Below are 17,959 nucleotides of genomic sequence, written 5' to 3'. Positions count from 1 at the left end.
TAAAACTAAATCTCACAACATAATTGGATTAAATCTTGCAAAACTTAACTTCAATACCTACGATACATTTTGAAATATATTTACTTGAAATCTCGACAATAGGGACATGCAGTTACAAAATTGCTAATCACCGACAGACGATTTCCACTCTAAAGCGCTCTGCACACTAGTGATTTTTGTCGCTATGTTGTTGCCATGACAACTGACAATGGTGATTGAAAAGTAGCCACTGATTGGTAGGTGTATTAAATGTTGTTTTGGCTACATTGCAACACTTAGCGATAAAACTCACTTGTGTGCAATGAGTTCAAAACGTATACCTTTACGAATGCACCACTACACTCTCTCTCTATGGTGGTACAAATTGACCGACTGCACAATAGAAACTTGTGTGAACCACTAATCACAATTTCAATGTGGACAAGCCCGTCACTGGCATACCGTGCTATACAGACAAGAAGTTAGGTGCCACCAGTGTATAGCTCAAGAGATATTGAAATACCCTGCACAACAAAGACTCTTCTCCTTCAGAGTATAGCCCGGTATGCTTGTACTCAGTGAGTTGACTTAATTATCATGCATTGCCAAGGGACTGAACGCTAAGGATACTATCATTCAGTACAGTCCAAATCACAATTGACATCCCTTAAATCGCGTCAGTGGCGCGATACTGACGTGCCACCCAGCGCATAGGTCGCAAGTACTGGCGTGCCAGTGACGCGTAACTCGGCGCACGTAACGGACGCGAATCAGAAAGGAGGTCAATTGTGACCTGGACTGTACCAAATTATTTCAATGGACGACAGAGTAACAGCATGCGTGAACACCACATAGAAGTCGACACCCTTGTTGTTGCGTTACCTATACAGCTAGAGACACCTAGTGGTGACCATGTTTATCATCTTTTTCGACCTTCTTCTCGAAGAACATGAAGTCCTGTACGTGAGTAATGGAGGAGGGAGGATGGAGAGGCAAGCGGTTAGAATCGATGGCAACTGATAAGAAATATGGCGGCTGATATTTTTAGCACCTCTCATTCATAAGAAAGGGACACTCCATCTATTGTCTCCCAATTACTGCAAAATCGGCCAGGAGCAGTCATGATGTCCTATTTATAGAATAGGGAATCGACAAGGTACAGGGGACAACTCATTCATGACTTCTCAGAGCATGTCAATCAGTACTACCTCCCAAAAGCAAGCGAGGAGGATTTTTTATAAGACCTGGTTTGGGAGAGCAACGTATTTGTGGCTGAAGTGAGAAGTATTTTGTTCGGGGCCATGTTGGATTTGCTGCTCACGTCAGAAATCCCCAAAGCCTGGGTTGAACATATGGGCCGGGGAGGTACTTTAAATTTAACGCCAAAGTAAATGATGGTCTGTGCCTAACACTGATTGAACAACCCAAGAATAGTTAGTGCCATGTGAGACCTGATTTAATGCTGGCGTTAGCACAAATGCCGAATGAGCCATCGGGCCTATTTGACATCAGCAGTGATCATTCTCCAGAGGATACAGATTTCAGTGAGACATTTCACCCGTTCATCAAAGTCTTACTAAGGGATTATAATCTGAGAGGTGCTCAAAATATCAAGAAATTGAAAAGAAATTGGAGTATTGCAATTAAGTGAAAACGTCAAGGCCCTGGGCTTTAGAAAATGCTTGCTTGAAATCAACTCATATTTTTTTGCAACATTACCAAATCAATGGAAATGGAATCCGAGAACACTCAAGAAATTGGATTTTGTGATTGCAAATTTGCTAGTAGTGCCCAATCGTCGAAATCTTTACATGAGCTTAAGACGACCCATAGTCATAAATCGAAGCAAGCAATTTCTAAAGCTGCGATTTAGTATGGGGGTCTGCATCCATGAGGTACGTGTTACCTAGCAGACCGGTGGCGCCACCTAATGGTGGTCGTTCTTATCCTTATCGTCATCTTCGGCTTTCTTCTCAAAGAACATGAAGTCCTAGAGGGGGAGAGTGAGGAGAGATTGGTGCGTGAGGAAGATTAGGTTACGATGGGTGTAGTTGATTGGGAATGTGTGCAAAGATGAAAACAATTAGACAGGATTATTTTCACAAACCTCCCATAGCGGACACCTAATTTGCCAATTTTTAGCTTGGCAAACATTACATGGATTACAGTTACAGTGTTTCAGCTAGAGTTTAAGCAGGGCAAACCATGCGTCCCATCTTTTTTCTTATTTGCCTTGCCTTTTTTCAGAAATGGCTAATGCATCTTCATTTGAAGCAGGGCATTGCACCAAACCTGTTTCAGTCTATGCCCTGCCTTTTCTGATTTCTAACTGAAACACTATAAAACTGTATTATATATAGTACCTTGAAGAAATTCTTGAGTCATGATACGGTGATGTCACACAAAGATTAACACAGAGTGTAAGATGTAATATTTTTTAACCAATTATTATAGTCAGAGACTTGGCCAACAGTAAGAGTCAATATTTAGAAAGAGAGAATTAGATTTCAGGATTATTTTTAACATGACCTTCGGCAAAGTATATCTTTTTGGCATACTGTATCTATTTTTTTATTTTTCACCACAAATCACGACTTGCAACACCGACACAAACCTGCAAACAAGTGATTTTTGTTGCTGTAACCTGTAACAATTATGGTTGCAATGAGCGATAAAACTATCACTCATCTGCGGAAAAACCGGTAAGCGCCGGATTAATATTGATTGCAGGTTGTGGCGATCATCGATTCTTGTTGCAGGCACCCATGATTTTTGTCATATGCAATCTCGATCGTGGGTCACGTTGACAAAAATCACAAGTATGTGGAGCATTTTTTTAAAGGTAACATATGTTTTCTTTCATGTAAAATAATTTCAAATTTCACTTGACAAAAAAGATATTCTTTGCCTCGACTGTCAAGATTTTGTATTCCGCTGTCTTCTACCTTTAGTGTTGATATTGGGAACCGGGACCTGAATTTTTGTCATCAGATTTTTCGAAATATAGATAATCCTGGGGAGAGAAGAGATGGAATGGATATGAAATATGTATGATACCATTGTTCATCAGTGTACCTTGTTTTCATCTGTCCCACAGGTTAACAGAAATAAACATTGGTAGAAAGGTGCACACTACCAAAAAATCACCACCCTAATTCCACCAACTACTAATAAAATGCATCACCACACCGACTAAAATGTGTAAAATCTCTTCACTCCTGTGCCAAACTCAAATAGATTTTCACAGATCACCAAAAAAATTAAGAGGGAGTTAACCACACGTGGCCATGGAATGAACTCTGAGGAAGGCAATTACTAAGGATTTTATTTTCGAGTCATTTTGGATGTTGTTTTTGAACAAAACTCAAGTTTTAAGCAAGTACAATAGTTATACACCAAATTGAAAGTCCTGCTGACTTCCTCAGTCTTCCAAAGCCAAGTACCCCAAAAAATTATATATTAGACCTTATTGGTATGTTACAGTTAATCGATCGGATTATCATCTTTGGTAGTCTCCTCGAAAAACATGAAGTCCTGAATGAAAAGTGAAGGAATGAGATATATTAATATTTACTCTTGAAGAACAGCTCGGGGGGGGGGGAAGTTTGAGAAAATATCAAAGTCTTTTTACTTTACCCCCAAAATAAAATCAATCGGTATATATGGCATCATAAGAAAATGCTCATCGACACCTTTCAAATGAGTGGTAATGTAGTACATACATGCAAGATTTAATAAAGAATCGTCTTTACTAATTCTTGATAAAAGTCATGGGTTTATACAGTATATTCAAGGGGATGACAAAACATGAGAGTCAGGGTGAGACACGTTGACCAACAGGGAAGTTTGCTGTTTTATTGGAGGAAAAAGTCTGATCTGGAGCACCCTCAGTGACCTCTATTGTTGAAGCGACCTATAAAACCAGCAGAGCGTTTCACTTTGTGGCCATTTACGTTTTTGCCAGTGTCTAGGAATGGAGTCATACTCCACCAATGAAGACCTGCCCATCCTTGGATCCTATCCAAACATACATGCACGTTAGGATGACAGATCACAACCAAAGGACACCCCCACGCCCACCCTTGACTCCTTATATTCTACACCAAAAGACACTGGGCCAAATTCATAAAGGGCGTTTAGCTTAAAACAGTGTTTAACTACTGAATAGACATACTCAGGTCCTTTATGTAAATCTTCACAGAATATGAATAGGCCCTGAAACTGATTAGGGAGAAGTTACACACGTCTAACCCTTAAACGCCCTTTATGAATTTAGCCCACTATCTCTTGGCTCCTATTCCTGGTGTCTTTCCTTCTGATCTCGCACCCAATCCTCGCAAGACACAAGGGGTCCCTGAGGATGCTAAAAGACTAAAGGGGTGCACAGTAAACTCAATATAAAATCGTGACAAGATGTGGTAACATGATATTAGGAAAATACAGGTCATGCCCTTGTTAGTATTGTGCCCGGTGACGTTTATAGCTGCATCGTATTTTTCCTCACCCATTTAATTTTGTTCTTGCTTCTTCTCAAAGTATAACATATCCTGAACAAACAAGGTCATATTACAAACATGTCAAAAACAATCGTGCAGTTATAATGTCAGGTTATTTCTGACAAAATTCTGCGAAAAGGACAAGAAATTTATAACGTCTTGTTTCAAACCTGGAAAAAAAAGAAGCTTGTTATGTTATTTTATGTGCAGAGAAGCCCAAGCACTCTGAAGGATACCAGTATTAAACCCACACGTTGCCTTGTTTCTTAGATGCCCAAGCATTCTGAAGGCAACCAGTACCCACACGTTGCCTTATTTCTTAGATGCCCAAGCATTCTGAAGGATACCAGTAACCCACACGTTGCCTTGTTTCTTAGAAGCCCCAGCATTCTGAAGGATACCAGTAATCCACACGTTGCCTTGTTTCTTTGAAGCCCCAGCATTCTGAAGGAAGCCAGTAATCCACACGTTGCCTTGTTTCTTTGAAGCCCCATCATCCTGAAGGATACCAGTAACCCACACATTGCCTTGTTTCTTTAAAGCCCTAGCATTCTGAAGGATACCAGTAATCCACACGTTGCCTTGTTTCTTTGAAGCCCCAGCATTCTGAAGGAAGCCAGTAATCCACACGTTGCCTTGTTTCTTTGAAGCCCAAGCATTCTGAAGGATACCAGTAACCCACACATTGCCTTGTTTCTTTGAAGCCCCAGCATTTTAAAGGTAACCAGTAACCCACATGTTGCCTTGTTTCTTTGAAGCCCCAGCATTCTGAAGGCAACAGTAACCAACACATTGCCTTGTTTCTTTGAAGCCCCAGCATTTTAAAGGTAACCAGTACCCACACATTGCCTTGTTTCTTTGAAGCCCCAGCGTTTTAAAGGTAACCAGTACCCACACATTGCCTTGTTTCTTTGAAGCCCCAGCATTTTAAAGGTAACCAGTAACCCACATGTTGCCTTGTTTCTTTGAAGCCCCAGCATTCTGAAGGCAACAGTAACCCACACATTGCCTTGTTTCTTTGAAGCCCCAGCATTTTAAAGGTAACCAGTAACCCACACGTTGCCTTGTTTCTTTGAAGCCCCAGCGTTTTAAAGGTAACCAGTACCCACACATTGCCTTGTTTCTTTGAAGCCCCAGCATTTTAAAGGTAACCAGTACCCACACATTGCCTTGTTTCTTTGAAGCCCCAGCGTTTTAAAGGTAACCAGTACCCACACATTGCCTTGTTTCTTTGAAGCCCCAGCATTTTAAAGGTAACCAGTAACCCACACATTGCCTTGTTTCTTTGAAGCCCCAGCGTTTTAAAGGTAACCAGTACCCACACATTGCCTTGTTTCTTTGAAGCCCCAGCATTTTAAAGGTAACCAGTACCCACACAGTTATTCTGATGACTACAGCAGATAAGTAAATGCAAGTATTAGCATTTGATAAAGCAGTTATGTACATGGTACTGCTACTGTCTGCCAGATGTGATAAACCGCCAAATTTTCACGGGCGTTTTTTCTCCCTGATTTCGCGAATAATCGCGATTCATTGAATTAAAAACTACAAAAATATCTTTTCATGCGAAGAATGGGAATATATTTTGTAATTAGCCAAAATAAAAATCGTGAAATTTTTTTTCCCAGAAATTTTCGTGAATCGGAAAAATAAAGAGGCAAAAAATTGGCGGTTTACAGTATCAGGATCTATAGGCGCTGCCATTTATTATCATCGTTATCTAAATAGGCGTGGCTTCATTTGTCTATGAGCGCAATACTCACGATCAAAAACACCGCGCCAAGCATGACTGCCTTTATATTGACATCCAAGTCGGCGGGGAAAGTGATGCCAAAGTTATCGGCGTCTGTGAACAATTCCTTAATGAGACCTGACCACTGTTTGGAAATGCGGCCAACCTGGGTTTGACCGTCTGAAGAATACACCTGTGGATTACCAACAAAATAAGATTATTTCCGGAATAATTTCTGAAATTATGGATCCGCACGGCTCATGAATTCCCTGAAGAGTTTCTGAAATGGATAAACTACGAATTAGTCTTTCCTTTTGATTCCTTGGTAAGTTGTGGTAAAATACTCATCTGAATTGTTATAACTTGTTGGTCTTATATGTTTGCAACTTGAGATTTTTCACAAATTTTATTTTTCATAGTCACTTCTGTTCTAAATCACAACCAAATCACCTTAAGTTCAGATTTTCACATTTCACCACAACTTACAAAGGACAAAAACATGAAATCACGCGAAAACCAGCTCCGTCTATACTTACAATAAGGAACACGGCTCCGAGAAGTACGGCCTTGATATTGACATCCAGATCCATAGGGAAGGTCATACCGAAGTTGTCAGCGTCCGTAAACAACTCTTTCGCTAGGCCCGTCCATTGTTTAGAGATTTTGCCCACGTTCGTGCCACCATCAGCAGACATGACCTACAGGGTGAGACAGCCAAGCAGACGATTGTTACAGCAATGTTAGAAGCAGAGCGTACTAAGGAAATTAGGGGTTAATGTTTGCTTCTCTGGTCACTGGTGCGTCATGGACCCACAACTCTGCGCGCAACACGCACATATGTGACCCTCTCTGAGAAAACCCAGCTAAAGTCGCTGTGAACTTGGCAGGTTGAAACAGACTTGTTGTTTTATTTCTCTATTGTAGGCCTTTTATGAAATCCGAGTCAAAATTGATCAACTTCGATTTCACAATAGGACCACAGAAGGAAATGAACACTCAAGTCTGTGTCAACATGCCAAGTTCAAGGCAACTTTAGCTGGGTTTTCTCAGAGAGGGTCACATATGTGATCCGCCATGACAAAATGAGTGGCATGTCGCTCTGAGCTTGACAGGTTGAGACGGACTGGTTGTTCATTTCACTATTGTCTGCCTTTTGTGAAATCTGAGCATATCAATTTCTTCTATTATGTCCAGGTGTCATTTTAGGCTCATCTTCTGTGCGACATGCGACTCATTTCGCCGTGGTGGGTCACATATGTTGCGCATCAATGACGCAAAGCAGGATGGATGTCATTTGTGATTAGGACTGTAAGCTTTCAAGTGACGTTTTTAAACTATCAGCTATGTACTACACAACTACAGACGTTGGAATGAGAGAAGTTTGATAAATAAAAGTTCATTTATTATGGAGCCCTTTTCGTCTTCTGAGAGTCTTCCACGCAATGGTAATGAGCAGCTATGATAACGAACAGTCATTAATTACACGTGGGTTGAACTGAAAAAAACTGTCATTCAGACATTTGATCGCTTACAAGAATTTTCACGAAAGGATGACGCAGCACTGGAATTTTTTGGAACATGCTCTACTACACTAAATTTTCCTGTCCTATGTCAGCAGTCTCGGCATAAGGTTTATCACTCTTAGTGAATGCAGTTGACAGGACAACACATATTCACTATAAGAGCACTTTGAAATCGACAAATTTTATTTCGATGAAATATTGCCTTGACCTGTGAAAGTATACTGCCTCAAATATATCCATCGTTTGCGATTATCGAAAAATTTCCGTTCTACAGTTTAATAGTAAGGCTGATACTACCACTGGGGATAGCAGACAATTACGATTTCATCGAATGGCATCGCTTGACCAAAAGTCCCTTTAACAGATTTCTGTTGCTATGGTTACTAACCTGAAATTCGACATCTCCACAGATACTACACGTAAAGCAAGGCCCTTCTATTGTTAACACGGTCTCCTCTTGGGCATTCTGGATCTTAAATTTCGGCACGCATACACTCCACGCTTGCTTCACATAGCCGATGACATTACCAGGCGGGGCGCTAACTTCAACTTTCTAAAACGGAAAAGAAACGAATTTAGATTTTACACATTCAAAGGGGGACTATAGGCAGCATCTAGGTAGGCAAGATAAAGTTAGACAAAGTCGCCAATAGGGGCCTTTCCTATCTCACAGAGCGAGGAAACTATTCACGCTTGTAGGAGGAGCATACTTAGTGCTGAATCAAACATGACCCAGTGCCCAAACTGTGTATATTAATCACCCGAAGATGGCCAATTTAACCACCTTGGTCCTGCCTATAGTCCCCTTTTGAGAGAGACTATAGGCACGAACTGAGGTCAGATGAAGTTACAAATGTCACCAATAGGTGTCCCTCCTGTCTAACAGTACATGGAAAGTATTCAGGCTTGTATGATGAATATATATGTAATCATGCCTGAATGAATTGAAACGCAACCCAGTTTTATGACTGTGTAACCTGAATACTTCCAGTTTTGACCCCCTAGACTCTGCCTTCAGTCCCCCTATAAGGAAATTTGAGGATGAGTTGTTTGCTCTGCTGGTACAGCGCATTCAATTTGTATCCAAACTCATATTCTCAAAACCAACAATCTAAGTCAAATTATCGACATTACATATCAACCAACAATCTAAGTCAAGTTATCGACATTACATATCAACCAAAAATCTAAGTCAAGTTATCGACATTACATATCAACCAACAATCTAAGTCAAGTTATCGACATTACCTATCAGAAAATCTTTCGTAAAGTTGTGTCTACAAAATTGTGTATTATCAAGAAGGACATTAACCACATCTTAACCACCAATAAAGTCAAAGTTACGTTCAGTTTTCAAGTGGGAATTAACTGTATCAAGTTAAGATATTCTATATCAAGTGCCTCGTAAGCTTATATTAGCTAGGGCACTGTACAAAGACTGAAAACACTGTTCCAAGTTTTTTCTCTCCAAAGATTGGAAAAACACCTGGGTTTTTTCCTTGTAAGAAGTATCCTGATCTGGAATATAACACAGGCACAATCGGATACATGAATGTTTTGTAAACAGAAATAAATTGAGATTTATTTAACCTGGTGAGGATTTGTTTCATTATTAAGGATTAATTGCTATCTATCGAATTATGTACAAAACATGTCAATTATACACGATACAAGGATTAGATAAAACGTGTTATGAAAGCTATAAGCGATGCATATCAGAATTGCAAATAAAGCTGCTTATGTTATGAGAATTTGAAGTAAAAGGCATCTTCACCCTGGAGAATCCGTTCCCCAGCTTGCCGAGAATCAGGCAGGCCTTCCAACATGCCGAGTTGGCTCGACTTGGGAAAGGAGGAAGTTTTTCAAAGATGTTGAAAAATCTGTGTCGCTGGAGCCTTGTGATGCACACATTTTCCCATGCCTTCCCTTCCAGGCACCATTAGGACTGGCTGCTCCGTAAGTTGGAGGGCCTGCCTTGAATACCCAAGATCAAGATCCGATTCTCGGTCTGCTGGGACCTGATTCTCCAGGGTGATCAAAGGCAATCTTCAATGCCTGTTTTATCATTTACCCAGCTGAGCAATGAAGAGGACAACATTCATTTAAAGAATTTTTAGGGATGATTTGTCAACATAATGTCTGGCCATTTTGTCCATTTTACAAGGACAAGACAGATATGAACTTTAGACTGAAAAAGACGAAGGAAGGGATCGAGAAGACAAAGAAGTAGTCATTGCACAAGATTACATTTGTGAGAGAATTATTTTTTGTTGGGTTAAGGAAGTCATGATGATTTTTCAAATCAAAAAAGATTTTGCCAATTTTTATTTTCGCGAATTGAGGTTATTCGCGAAATACACCAAGATAAAACGCATGCAAAGACTAGATTGTTTATAGTTCTAGTTTGAGTTGAACACAATGAAAATGTCACAACAGATTAGGGAACGAAATAGGACAAGATAGAAAGAAATCAGAAGATGAACATTTTATCAGGCTGGGTTGACATAGAGTTCGAAATGTCAAGTGCACGATGTCACTTTACGAACAAACAAGTCATTTCCATAAGCAGCTATGACATAATTCACGATGTCATTGGCGGGTCATTTTCATCTTGTGTCATTTCATGCCAAATTTTCAATCTTCGAAGTCAATTAGCGAACATGCTTGAGACAGTGACACGGAGCTGAGCTCGGCTGTTCAAAACGACGTCAACAGAATTGTTAAATCTTATGTGAAAATGTTAATTGGTTAAAGGGAACTGACACCGGCCCGCCACTTCGTATGACCTCGTTTTCATTTCCCACGTATCGATTGATCAGAACGAGGCATGAATGAAACATGGCGCCTAGCTGTCAATCATTGAGCGACATCACTGCTATGGAATTTACTACGAAAACTCATGAATGAAAGATCGCATGACTCATGGCTGTTTGACAGATGTCAAAAGCACGAGGCCTTGGGCAACTTCATCATTTGTCTTCAAATTCAACTCCTTCTGTATTACTTTCCATATCGCCAGCGTCTTATGCGAAATCCACAGCCGCTGATCGGCTTTTGAGACCTTTTTTGGTCGCCCCATTACGCGAACTTTCGACATGATTCTCAATATGTGACCCGCTCTACCAAAACTAGGCGCTTGTCGCATCTGAACTTGACAGGTTGATACGGACTTGTTGTTCATTTCCCTATTGTAGACCATTTGTGAAATGTGACCAAATCAGTTTGTAATAGATTTCACAAAAGGTCTACAATAGGGAAATGAACAACAAGTCCGTATCAACCTGTCGAGTTCAGATGCGACAAGCGCCTAGTTTTGGTAGAGCGAGTCAAATATTTTCAATAACAAATTGAACTGCGCATGCTCGGGCTCGAGCTACAAATCTGAACTCGAACAGGAAGTCGGATGTTTGACTTTCTCGGGCGGTGAAAGTCGAAAAATTGGCTAAACCGCTGGCAGGTGTCAGTTCCCTTTAAACAGAAAGAGATGACGTCCTTAAGGACACTTTTGAAATGTAACCGTTAAAGACAACGTGACTTATGTGCTTTTGAGCGACCGGGCACTATGTAAACCCAGCACTATAGGTAGATTATGCAAGTATCAATTCGTGTCTTGTACCCCCCCCTCCTCAAGGGTACGACACCTTATCACCCTATAACGACATCTTAAGGCTCAAGCATCACCCTTTTTTCACCAATGCTACTTTTTCTTTCATCAAGACATCACCATCAACAATATATCAGTTATCACCGTCATATAAAGTAACCGAACTAATTTTACTGGGTAAGGCTGTATGTTCGACAAGACATCGACACATTAGCATCCTTATTCTTTCCAGCTTCGCCAAATTTTCACTAAAGGAAAAATAAATACTACTCAAGCATCGGCAAAGATTAGTGGTGATAGCTTAACAACCCTTGAGGAGGGGGGGTACAAGAAACGAATTGATACTTGCATTAGATTGGACAAGACATGGAAAAGACATAAAACCATGCTGAGAGTTGGGCGTCTACCTGTAAACAACATGGACACCAGCAGGTGGTGCAGCGTAGGGGGCGCTGCAAGTGCACAACTTCCCGATTGGTGTTGTCCATGATTTTCATACCGAAGGGACGGGAGGGGCCGCAGCACTGTCGGGTGCAACAGTCATTGTCTGGTGGAAGAAATAATCAAAACAAATGGATAAATTCGATGGGACACGTGATGTGCGATCACCCTGAATAGATTATTTACAATGCACTAATCTGATTCTGGAATTAAGGATAAAATTATGAAAGAAAGGGTCATGTTTTGGGTCAAAGTTGTGAAAAGAGGGTCGGACTTTTCTCAAATCATCATGAGGGCTGGTCACGTCAAAGGAGCAAGGTCTGGGGTTCAATTCCAACCCTGACACACGAAGTTCTGCGATCACAACGTCCCTCCTATGATCTCTTACTGCCTGAGGGGATGGGGACTGGACTTGTTGGGGTAAGATATTCAATTTCCAGTTGATGATATACTAAACATGAAGTCCAAAAGTTGAAGTTTTGGGTTTACAGTCTGATATCAACAACAGCAGAAGCTATAATCCGACTTTGTATTTTTATCTAGCCCTGGTCTCCTGTTTAACTGGAACAGTGTTCAACTGAAAATATTCATAGACAACAAAAGTTTCCATTTTATATTTAGGACTTTGCAAAACTCCTTCGGCCTTAAATTATCATCTGAAATCTTCTTTTTTTTGGCAATGCATAGTGATGTTGAAAAAAAAATCCACAACTGGAACTAAAACAAATAAAGTTTGTCCACAAAGGTGTGGGACGAATGAATTGTGCTGATAGCACTAGCAGACAGGCGAATGTTGATTTTTCATGTCCACAAGATAAAATAGGCCATGAAACCAGAACTTCAAACACAAGATGTGTTCATGTGAGTCATTGATGACATTTTAGAGATGGGTCTAATATTTCAAAAATGTTTGTTTGGGTAATCACATAAACATGATAAAGGCTAGGATTCCATAAGCAGTATCTCCATGCCCAACACTAAAATCGCCCTGAGCCACATGAGCTGACCTATCTTATGAATTCAAGTCTTGGCCATATCCACCACCACCATGTTGGCCAGAACTTGCAATCCTAAAGCAATTAAAATTCTTTCAAAATGAAGTGAAAGCCAATTTCAAGATTGGGAGTCTGTTCTTTGTTTTCCAGAGAAAAGCCTCCTAGGTTTAAAATTGCCATTCACTTCACTTTCACGGTGTTCTTACTGCTCTAGGATTTCAAGTTCTAGCCATAATGTTGGTACCTTTGGTCAGCCCTTAAATTCATAAGAATCCCTCAACTGAGGACATCATTGGTAATGACAATATTTTGCTTTTTTGTTCGAGAGATGCTCTGATTACGATGTCAAATTCAATGGAAACTCTACTGTTTTATGGGGTGCGTCCTCCTGGAAGAATTTCATATAGGTAAGGTAATGTGATACAATTATTACCCCATTACAATCATTGCCTTGGTGTACATTAACGTGTACAATGAGCTGTTTTCGACATGGTAGGAGCTATTAATTGTACCACATACCTCACAATGAGGAATATCCCGCGGTATAATATTTCACAGATTAAAAATATCTATTTGTTATTTTTAAGCTGCAATAAAAGATTATTGTAAGCTGTTATTAGCAAGAATATCTAGAGCTATTCAATACTGTTCATACAAAATCGTTTTTTGTCTACCACGCTTGAGCCCATTTCATGAAAACTTGGCACTGCAGAACAGAAAACGAAGCAGTTTAAAAATGATGAACAGAATTTTATATTTCAACTAAAACTTCGAAGTCTGAGCTGCCTAGAAATTAACACTTTTACAAAATCGGACTAGAAATCACAAGGAAATAGTCTTCTAAAGCAAAATACCAGCAAATCTTCCCAGACATTTTCTTCAGTTATATTCCCAGATGTTTCCAACATAAAATGGCTGGAAAAATTTGCCAGGATTTTGCTTCAGAAGACTCACTCTTGTTGATTTCTAGTCAGATTCTGTCAAAGTGAATACTTTTAGAAAATTCAGACTTTTAAGTTTCAGATGAAACAACTGCTTTGTATTCTGTGTGAAAATTCTGAGTTCCATTTTTTCATGAAATGGATGATAGACCAAACTGATTCAGAAGGCGAGTGGCAAAGGTCAAAATTAACTCTTTCTCATACTTTCCCGAATTTTTGTCTTTTGAAAATGAAAAACACAAACTGACATAAACAACGCAAATCAGTGCTATAGAATGGTCCACGCCTTCTGAGACATTTTCGAAAGGATAGAAATGCACCATAAACAAAGCCAGGCTGGATCTCCACACTGTTGCTACGCGCAGCTCGACGGTTGCTATGATACCTAGCTGTTACCACAGCAACCAGCAATCGCTATAGCAACCTATTGTTTCTATGGCAACGGTTACTACCTGGAGACAACACGGACACCAGCATGTGCTGCAGCGGAGTGGACGCTTGAGATGGACGACTTCCCGGCCCGAGTTGTCCATAATTTTCATGTCAAACGGTCGTCCAGGGCCACAGCAGTTCCTTGTACAACATTCAGTGTCTGGGATCAAAGTGAATACATTAGACATGCTGGAGAAGTGCATACAAAAATATCACAGACACACTCGTGGATCTGCTCTATTGAAAATTGATGGAAAGATTAGAACCGATACATATGTGGGGTACTGAATAATTGGCCAAAGTCTCCAGTCAAACAAGTACCCCAAACAGTGAACTGTGGCCAATTGGATGAGTTGGAACATTTTCAAGGCTTGCATGGAGTCTGATCCCTGGAAAGCAAAGAACTAACTCCCACCCTTGAAGTGGGCATTCACTTTGTTTTGAAAGAGGTCTGATAGCTTTAAGATTTCAAGTTCTAGCCAAAATGGTGGTGCCTATGGTCAATGCTTTACAGCGGGAGACTTTTCTGTCATCCTCTCCCCCTCGCTTAACGTCCAGACTCTCAGGGTTGACGAGAACACCTCCCCCCCCCCCCCAGAATATCCTCTCCCGCACTACACTCACCTTCAGCTGCGAAATAGACCCGCTGTCCCATCGAATTCTTAATTTCATATTTGTTGTTGGTCTCAAAGCCGGTGAAAGCTGAAAATGATAAGAATAATTTTGAGCGATTTCAAAATGTTATGACGGAAAATTTGAATATTGTGGAACGGTTGCAGTTGTTAGGCATCCGTACTGTCAAGTTTGTTCCCATCCACTGCACATGAAGCTGAAAATGATAAGAACAGTTTCGAGTGACTGATTTCAAAATATTATGACCTATGATTTGAGATTGCACTGATAAGCCTCATTATTGTAAATTTTGTCCCCATCCATTGCCGCAATCTCCTCACGCATTACGAAACTCTGATAACTGACAAGGCCGTTTCCGCCCCTGTTTGCATTGACCTCCATGGCAGAGAGTCTAGACCGTTTTATTGATAGAAGATTTTGAAATTACATAAGATGGTAAAAATTCATAGTCAATCTTTGGTTAGAGATGTGATGCAGGTCTTCATAGTTATTATGATCTTGGGGGACAGGCCAGCCAGGAATTCATAGTCAATCTTTGGTTAGAGATGTGATGCAGGTCTTCATAGTTATCATGATCTTGGGGGGAGAGGCCCGCCAGGAATTCATAGTCAATCTTGGGGGAGAGAAGCCTGCCCCACCTTCTGCAAATACGACCTTGAGCATATTTGCCGATCGATTCGAACACAACTGAACAGGGACAACTTTCCAAAGAAATGCTTGGCCTGCTTTAGGCAAACACAGCCTGAAAAGGAGGTCCTGCTACTCGATATGAAGATTTCAATATACCTTTCAATTCACTTGTTGACCTTGAATTCTACATGTAGGCCAGCATGTGTTCTTAAGAACGTCTAAACAGTGTATCTGTCCTTCACGCCTTGCCTCAACTATATCAGGAGCATACAGCTAGCTTGAAAAATATTGACCTTCAAATTTGGACTGATGGACATCACATGATAGTTGAGTCTTCTGTCGATGGCACACCATGAACAAGGGACTAAAAACACAGGCACCGGTGATCTCAATCGCAGTTGACAATAATCGCTCGTTAGCGGTGATCATCCCGAGCACCTGTGACAAGAATGGGAGATCACAGCGACCTACAATCAGTGTCAAACCCAATGTCAGCAAAGCATGTTTTGGACAAGGATGTCCCTGCTGTCGATTTTATAGGCTGCCCTTTCGTGACTCATGCGCTGTTGCAAATGATTGATTTCAAATCATTGCAATAAGTTGGCCATTATGTCACAAGTCAATATTTCGTGAGCGAGAGCACAGGGGAGCAGGCTGATTATGTAATAATCAATGGCAATGGGATTGCCCTCATTCCAGCCTATTCATTTTTAAAAGGTCCCAGATTAGTCGTGTCAACATGTGACTCAGCTGGCACAACTGCGCGCTTAGGGGATTCTATTTTACGTAACAACGCATCATCTCATCAAAATCAGTGAAGACGTTTGAATATTGTATGAGCTAGCTTTTATGAACTAAAAGAAGGGGGAATGGTATTTTTTTTCGGGACACCAAGACAGACCAAAAAACGGGAATGATTTTCGAGATTAATTACCTTTATTCTAGCGGGACTCGTGAATATTTGGGAGGGACAAAAATTGCCTGTCAAAATTTGGGAAGGGGTCTTTTTAGAACAGGACATCAGGTGAGGTACCCCCCTTTCCCCCTCATAAAACATGACAGCCAGTATCCTGCTATGACTAAACCATTGAACCAATTACATGTACATCACAATTGGAAAACTGTTGACCAAGCTGTAACCAGGGAGCAATCAATACAATCAATCAATAAACTTGATGAATGTGGGTTGTTTCAAGTCATTCTTTACGCAGGCCATACCACAGCAGGCCCGCTGCATTGCACTAATAAAGTTTCTGTTACAGGGATGAATGTCTCATATATAATGCAAATAAAAATATTCTAAATCATATTTTCAATCAATCCCACACACCTGTATATGAACCACACCCAAAGTAAACATCCTGTGAAAATAAATTTCGGCCATTTTGAAAAGGCCTTTTCACAGACAACGTATGTTTACTATGGCCTAAAAGTAACAACAGACAAGCTTATTGTAGCAATTTACTTGAAGTTGTCCATCTCTTCCAATGTTCATGGTATTTTGAATACTTTTGTTGATGATTCGATTTTTAAAAACTAAAATGGTCTCTAGGGGTTCAGGTAATTTTTTTTTCTGATCAAACACCATAAACAATGGTCGCTAGGATACACCATGTCAGAATGTAATTTTGATGCAGCGATTGTCGATACATGCTCAGTGAGGCCAAAAGGGTAATTGTCGTCCTGGGTAATGCACAATATCACCCAGCCTCTATCTGGGTGATGCATAACATCACCCCGGGTGACATTGTGCACGCACAACATCACCCAGGGTGATCTTGTGCATTCGTTTCGCTATTGGTGACGGGGTTGTCGAATCGGCGGACGTGGAAGAAATGTTCACGGCCAAAAAAAAATAAATGGCGGCCGTTCATCTGGTTCACCAGCGCGACTTGAAACATCATTTGGCAGCTATTCCCGAAGTCGAAAGGGCATCTTTAGTTGCCAAAGGACGGGAAATCAAACAAAAATATGTGCGTTTAACAAATAAACATGAGAAAGGTGCCGAGGATTTATTCGCCGTGCGTGGTCGTCTACTGTATATAGCAGAAGTACCATGCTACGATTTGACAACCTCGTCACCAATCGCGAAACGAATGCACAAGATCACCCTGGGTGATGTTGTGCATGCACAATGTCACCCAGGGTGATGTTATGCATCGCCAGATAGAACCTGGGTGATATTGTGCATCACCCAGGACGACAATAACCCCTTCAGCCTCAGTGAGAAAACGTAGGAAAAATATGAAAATTCGTCCCCGGAAAATTCGTCCCCGGAAAACTCGTCCCCGGAAAATTCGTCCCCTAGGAAAATTCGTCCCCAGAAAATTTGTCCCCGAGGATAATTCGTCCCTGGAAAATTTGTCCCTGAGGAAAATTCGTCCCCGAGGATAATTCGTCCCTGGAAAATTCGTCCCTGAGGAAAATTTCGTCCCCAGAATATTTGTCCCCGGAAAATATGTCCCCTAGGATAATTCGTCCCTGGGAAATTCGTGCCCGAGGATAATTCGTACCCGGAAAATTAAACAAAAGTTGAAAGTTTCTGACATTACT

General features: G+C 40.8%; 1 protein-coding gene across 8 annotated transcripts in view; it reads right to left on the bottom strand.

Moving 5' to 3' along the window:
• The window catches only part of LOC135495159 (phospholipid scramblase 1-like), a 31,738-nt gene that overhangs the window by 5,771 nt on the left and 8,008 nt on the right, over positions 1 to 17,959 (bottom strand). The window contains exons 4-8 of one of the 8 annotated variants that reach the window (XM_064783615.1): positions 14,768 to 14,845; positions 14,164 to 14,303; positions 8,119 to 8,283; positions 6,744 to 6,905; positions 3,445 to 3,513 (exon numbers count right to left, since the gene is read on the bottom strand). In XM_064783615.1, the coding sequence (XP_064639685.1) occupies positions 3,463 to 3,513; positions 6,744 to 6,905; positions 8,119 to 8,283; positions 14,164 to 14,303; positions 14,768 to 14,845 (596 nt within the window). In that variant the 3' untranslated portion in view covers positions 3,445 to 3,462. Of the gene's footprint in view, positions 1 to 861; positions 937 to 1,885; positions 1,970 to 3,444; positions 3,514 to 6,238; positions 6,401 to 6,743; positions 6,906 to 8,118; positions 8,284 to 11,741; positions 11,882 to 14,163; positions 14,304 to 14,767; positions 14,846 to 17,959 lie in introns of all 8 variants that reach the window. The other 7 variants (XM_064783607.1, XM_064783613.1, XM_064783608.1 and 4 more) reach the window with 7 other exon arrangements.

Source organism: Lineus longissimus, chromosome 10 (genome assembly GCF_910592395.1).
Source record: "Lineus longissimus chromosome 10, tnLinLong1.2, whole genome shotgun sequence".
Lineage (NCBI taxonomy): Eukaryota > Metazoa > Nemertea > Pilidiophora > Heteronemertea > Lineidae > Lineus > Lineus longissimus.
The sequence above is the reverse complement of the archived record's forward strand: the minus strand, read 5'-3'. Positions and strand labels throughout refer to the sequence as shown.